The sequence below is a fragment of the Setaria italica genome, chromosome V (genome assembly GCF_000263155.2).
Source record: "Setaria italica strain Yugu1 chromosome V, Setaria_italica_v2.0, whole genome shotgun sequence".
NCBI classification, from domain to species: domain Eukaryota; kingdom Viridiplantae; phylum Streptophyta; class Magnoliopsida; order Poales; family Poaceae; genus Setaria; species Setaria italica.
In genome coordinates this window covers 4,352,297-4,358,297 of record NC_028454.1, presented here as the reverse complement: position 1 = coordinate 4,358,297, position 6,001 = coordinate 4,352,297, and the positions used below count along the sequence as shown (strand labels likewise).

Sequence of the window (6,001 nt, the reverse complement as noted above, 5' to 3'; positions counted from 1 at the left end):
TGCATAACCGGTCTGACCAGCCTATACGCTGCAACGAGCTCCTCCACATGCTGCATGTTCAGTGCTCAAGTATTTGTCATGATGCGTTTTTGTGCCAACAGGTTCATTGTATCTGGACACTTTGCAGCTTCAATCTAGGAGTTAGTAGTTGTTAGACACAACCCATCAGTTTGTGCTCTCCGCCAAATGTTTTTTTGAACGTACACGGCTTAGTTCGCGTGCTGATTGTATGCTCCCACAATCACGGAAACGTTCATGAGGAGGGGCCACAGGCTTTCTAAAGGAAGCTACCCAAGGTGGTAATCAAGCAACCGTATACTCCTTTCCATGACAAAATAAGGAGGGACAAAAATGGCAACCCAGATAACAAAGTTCGCGTCACTCCGGCTGGACGTGGGAGACCGGCTTCGTTTACATGTGAAAGCCCAACTGCTTGACCCGTATTCAGAATTCCGAGAGAAAACTGATTGGTGCACACCAAATGGTACCTTAGTAATGTGATGCGACTATATGAAAACCACTGATATAGCAACAAGCGTGGATATGATGCCTGAAGAGTCTCCAAAATATCATTTGAGCTTTGAAATGTATTGAAAGAATGAGTCATCTTTAGGACTATGGGCGTGTTCAGATTCCAGCCTCCAATCGCCACAACACGGTTGTCGCCACCACGTGAAAAAGGTGCTGCTTGGCTCCCCTCCCAAAGACTCGTTTGGCAAATAAATGCAGGCAAAAACTCGCCAAATATAATAGATAAGTATAAAATATACTCCCTCCAATCACAAATATAAATAGTTATAAGGTTAGCCAATAGTCAAAATGTTTAACTTTGACTAACAATAACTAAACATATAAATAACTTGGGAACACTACTAGATTCAACGCAAAATGTAATTTCATAATACCAATTTTAGATTGAAAATAATATATTTAATAGAAATTGATGGCAAAGATATACCTTGTAGAGTATGTCAATGTCTTGAACCACACTTATATCTGCAAGAAAACAATATTGCATTGCTATGGCCATGTAATTTATTACAATTAACTTTGTAGGCAAGTTCATCAACCCTGTGGAGAGCTAGTTTTGTGGAGGAACTTCGAGAGGATCAACATTTGGACGAGTAGTCTACATCATCCCCCCTCCCCCTCCCCCACCACCACCTAAGGCTTAAAGCCTTACACACTATACATACATTCTTTTTCACACACACATATATTATATTCCGTAAAAAATCCTGGTTTGAAATGCTGAAATTTATCATAATTTTTATAAGATCTGGTACCATTTCGTAGTGTAATATTCCATAAAATTCCTACTTCTTTTGGACAGGTGTCAGGTGATAAACCTTTCTTCCGCGGTAAATCTAGCAATTATGACCAGAAAGGCAGAGACTAGTACACACTACACACGTCAGTCAAAACCGAGCGCGTGCTCTTCGGGCCCACCTCTCCTGTCCCACCTATTTGGCCCCACCCCGTCATTCCAGAATCTATTTCAGCCAATCGGCTTGGACCGAGCAGAGCACCGGATCCTCCATTCCGCTCTCCCGCGCGCGCCACCTCCGCCGCCGGCATGGCGTCCCCGGCGCTGTCCAAGACCGCCAAGAAGCACCACACGCGCCGCCTCAACAACCCATTCCCGCGTGCCGTCCCAGCCGCCGCCATCAGCGGCGGCGACGCGGCCCCGCGCCTCTCTTTCGCCCCGACCTCCAAGCTCGTGCACGCGCACGACTTCCCCGTCGGGACCCGGTTCCGCCTCCGCTGGGACCCGTCCCTTGGCGGCCAGGTGTCCCTCTCCAGGGTGCCGTCCAGCGACGACGCGCGCCGAGCGATGTGGGGGAGCGTCCCCGGAGTCGCGTTCCTCTCCGCGGCCTCCGCCGCCACCGTGGCCGACGAGTGCCGCGGCTCCTTCGCTCTCCGCGACGTCCGCGCCCGCCTCGTCCCCCACCGCCAGCACGTCGACAAGATCAGGGCCTTCTACCGCTGCGACGCCGACGCCGGCGCGGAGCTCCTGCGCGGCGCCGCGTTCCAGGCGTCCGGCGCGACGCGGTTCCCGGTGCTGGTGATCACCGGGCTCGTGTCCGCCAAGGCGGCGTCCTCGTCCGCGCCGTGCGGCTGCTGCGGGCTGCGCGCCGGCCGCCGTGCCCGGAGCGCGGTGGGGAAGCCGCCGGCGCTCTCGGCCCGGTACTGGATTCTCCTCGAGGAGAGGACCGACACGCAGGTCGCGTTCAGCGTCAAGATCGGCGACTACCAATGGACCTGCGCCGCGCACGCGGACCCTGCCAAGTCGCCCCTGGCGACGGCGACCGCCGCCCCGAGGATCCACCGGCCCAGCCTGCGCCTCCGTCTGCCCGCGCGCGTCCAGCGGCCCACCGGCAAGAAGACGAGGCTGGCGCCGAGCCGCGAGGAGGAAGCTTCGACGGCGCTCCTGACGGCGCCGGAGAGGGCGGAGGAGCGGCTGCCGGAGGAGTTCAACCGCGTGTTCCTGACGTACGCGAGCAGCCGCGACGAGCGGTTCTACGGGTTTGGCGAGCAGTTCAGCCGCATGGAGTTCAAGGGGAAGCGGGTGCCGGTGCTGGTGCAGGAGCAGGGGATCGGCAGGGGAGACCAGCCCATCACGTTCGCCGCCAACCTCGTCAGCTACAGGTAAATTTTCTTCCCATAATCTGACAGCTCGTTGCAGCTGAGTAGCTGACCACATCAAAGTTTGAAAAAATTGCGTTAGAACATATGCCCTTCTTAGTGGATGGAAAGAAAATTCAAATCCAAAGATTTGACACTCTTCAGGATTTACTGCTAGATATTTGATGTGTTGGACTTTTTGCCTGTAGTCTGCGAAGAACAGTCTATGCAATTTGTAGAGACTCACTTTCTCTTAGACTGTCAAATTTAGTCGTAAACAAGGCGCTTTCAGTTCTGGTGAGGCCATTACCAAGCAGTATGGGGTAGTTTCCGTTGTTATGCGCAAGTCAAGTTCCAGGACCAGCCCTGCAAATCTGGATGGGCAGGTGTCTGAGCAATTGAGCTTATCCTATCATCTTGGGTGTCGCCGCTTATTGCAGGCATTGATGCACTTGAAACGTGCAGGGATTTAAGGTTGAAAGTGACTCTAGCTGTGTGTGGTCAGAAGCGAACAATTCGAGGAAGGAACTGTGATTTGTAAGGCACTGTAGTCCCTCAACTATCAGCTACAAAACTCATCACATCGACAACGATTGTGACGTCTTCTTGCGCCATAGTTTCTTGTGCGTGTGTGCTACTGTGCTTGGAGTTCTGCATCTTAACAGTGGTTATCGTAGGTGAGAAAAAAGTGTCAATAACTAACGGTTAAGATGAATCTTAACAGTAGTTTTAGTTTTTTCTCCCTCCTTGATAAAGCCAACTATTGTGCTGAACAACTTTCAAGGACAATTTGTTGATATTTTTCTAATAATAATTGAATAGCATTATGAACTTGCAGTCTTAGCGTTGATGTAGGCCAACTGGCGCCAACTTTTTTTTTTGATTTTGGAGATGATTTAGCGTGTTCTTCCTTTTGATTTTCTCTAGGTCAGGAGGAAACTGGAGCACCACATACGCCCCCTCTCCCTTCTACATGACCTCAAAGATGAGATCTTTATACCTTGAAGGATACGACTACTCCATTTTCGACCTGACCAAACCTGACAGAGTACAAATTCAGGTAGCCATTTCACCGGACTACAATTTTTTTTTACAAAGCAACTGTTGCTTTTCAGATAAACACTTTGAAAGCATGGTACCATATCGAGCTCATTGAGTAACTACTTCCATTATTCTTAATTTACAGGTTTATGGGAATTCTGTTCAGGGACGAATACTAGACGGTGACTCGCCGACGCAACTCCTCACCAGCTACACCGAGTCAACCGGAAGGCCACCGGTTCTTCCCAGGTGGATCACATCCGGTGCCGTCGTCGGCATGCAGGGCGGCACAGACACCGTACGCAGAGTTTGGAAAGAGCTACAGGACTATGATGTCCCAGTTTCAGCATTCTGGCTACAGGTCTGAAAAAAAAGGGTCCATTTCCAAATAAATCGTAATCCAGTTTGAAGTTTGAACTCTGAACTAGCTCTGAACTGCTGCACATTTGGTGATCGTTGCAGGACTGGGTTGGCCAGAGGAAGACGTCAATTGGGTCTCAGCTCTGGTGGAATTGGGAGGTTGATGATGCTCATTACAATGGATGGAAGGATCTAGTCGGCGACCTTCGACGCAGCGGCATTAGAATGATGACTTACTGCAATCCTTGCCTTGTACCAGTACGTTTGGAACGCGAGAACGTTCATGATTTTTATGGGGAATCGAACTTTCGTGTGAAATTCACACGTTCAGAAAGTTGCTCTGCATTTGCAGAGTCATTACATTAGTACATTACTGTTCTGAATTTTGTTTACGTTCGCTTCCTCAGATGGATCAGAAGCCGAACACGAAGAGGCACCTGTTCGAGGAGGCCAAGAAGCTGGGCATCCTGGTCAGGGACGAGTCCGGCGAGCCGTACATGATGCCCAACACGGCGTTCGACGTTGCCATGCTCGACTTCACCAACCCGGAAGCACACGCCTGGTTCAAGGAGATCCTGCGGGGTATGGCGGACGACGGCGTCAGCGGCTGGATGGCCGACTTCGGCGAGGGCCTGCCGCTGGACGTGCGGCTGCACTCCGGCGAGGACCCTGTCGCCGCGCACAACCGGTACCCGGAGCTGTGGGCGCGCGTCAACCGCGAGTTCGCCGACGAGTGGAGAGCCAACAACGCCGCGGCGACGGCGGCGGAGGAGAAGGACGGTGGCGGTGACGACAGCGAGGACGATGGCTTGGTGTTCTTCGTGCGGTCGGGGTTCCGGGAGAGCTCCCGGTGGGCGATGCTGTTCTGGGAGGGGGACCAGATGGTGAGCTGGCAGGCGAACGACGGCATCAAGAGCAGCGTGGTCGGCCTCCTCAGCGGCGGCCTCTCCGGGTTCCCGCTAAACCACAGCGACGCCGGCGGCTACTGCACCGTGGACCTGCCGTTCCTCCGCTACCGCCGCGGCGAGGAGCTCCTCCTGCGGTGGATGGAGGTGAACGCCTTCACCGTCGTGCTCCGCACCCACGAGGGGAACAAGCCGGCCTCCAACTGCCAGTTCTACTCCAACAGCAGGACGCTCGCGCACTTCGCGCGCTGCGCCAGGATGTACAAGGCCTGGGAGTTCTACCGCGCGGAGCTCGTCGCGGAGGCGGCGGCGGCGGGGCTCCCCGTGGCGCGGCACTTGTTCCTGCACTACCCGGAGGACGAGCGCGTGCAGGCGATGACGTACCAGCAGTTCCTGGTCGGGACGGAGCTGCTGGTGGTGCCGGTCCTCGACAAGGGCCGGAGCGCGGTGACCGCCTACTTCCCGGCCGGCGCCGGCGCGTGGAGGCACGTGTGGACCGGCGACGAGTACGGCGCCGGGGTGCAGGGCGGGTTCGAGGCCGAGGTGGAGGCCCGGGTGGGGTATCCGGGCGTGTTCGTGAGGGCTGGATCGCCCGTCGGTGAAAGATTTGTAAGCAACTTGAGAGATCTGAAGGTGTTGTGAGTTGTAACATGTGTGTGTGAACTGTACAGTATATTTGTTTGGTTTTGGACGGGGAAGGAGATGGAATTTAGGGGTTTTGCATGGAAAGAATTTTGTATCTTTGCAGCTTGAAAAAATTCAGAAACTAAAATTGCAGCATTTAAAACAACAAAAAAGGGGTGAGAGTTGGTGAGGGGAGTTCAAGACGGTGAACCCAGACCTCCCGGCTAGGATGAGAGACCCCAGGGTGGTGGCTTTATTTTTACACGCCACAGTGGGGCACCCGGTGCCCCAACCAGGCTGCCTCTCGCTCCCAGCCGGAAGAAAACCTAGCAGCACACGCACACAACACACAAGGGTTCTGTTGCCTGAGTTACCCTAGTGGGTGAACTTAACCGGCAACATACACAAGCCGAGGAGTACCACGAACGCGTTCGCAACCCCAGCAC

The 6,001-nt window shown here is 53.6% G+C and overlaps 1 protein-coding gene across 1 annotated transcript; it reads left to right on the top strand.

Moving 5' to 3' along the window:
* The first annotated feature begins 351 nt into the window (after positions 1 to 351).
* On the top strand, positions 352 to 5,703 carry LOC101762315 (sulfoquinovosidase). The gene is made up of 6 exons (XM_004967678.3): positions 352 to 484; positions 1,419 to 2,649; positions 3,553 to 3,685; positions 3,812 to 4,027; positions 4,129 to 4,284; positions 4,434 to 5,703. Exons 1-6 carry the CDS (start codon positions 352 to 354, stop codon positions 5,571 to 5,573), a joined length of 3,009 nt encoding a protein of 1,002 aa, XP_004967735.2. The 3' UTR covers positions 5,574 to 5,703.
* Positions 5,704 to 6,001: the final 298 nt, after the last annotated feature.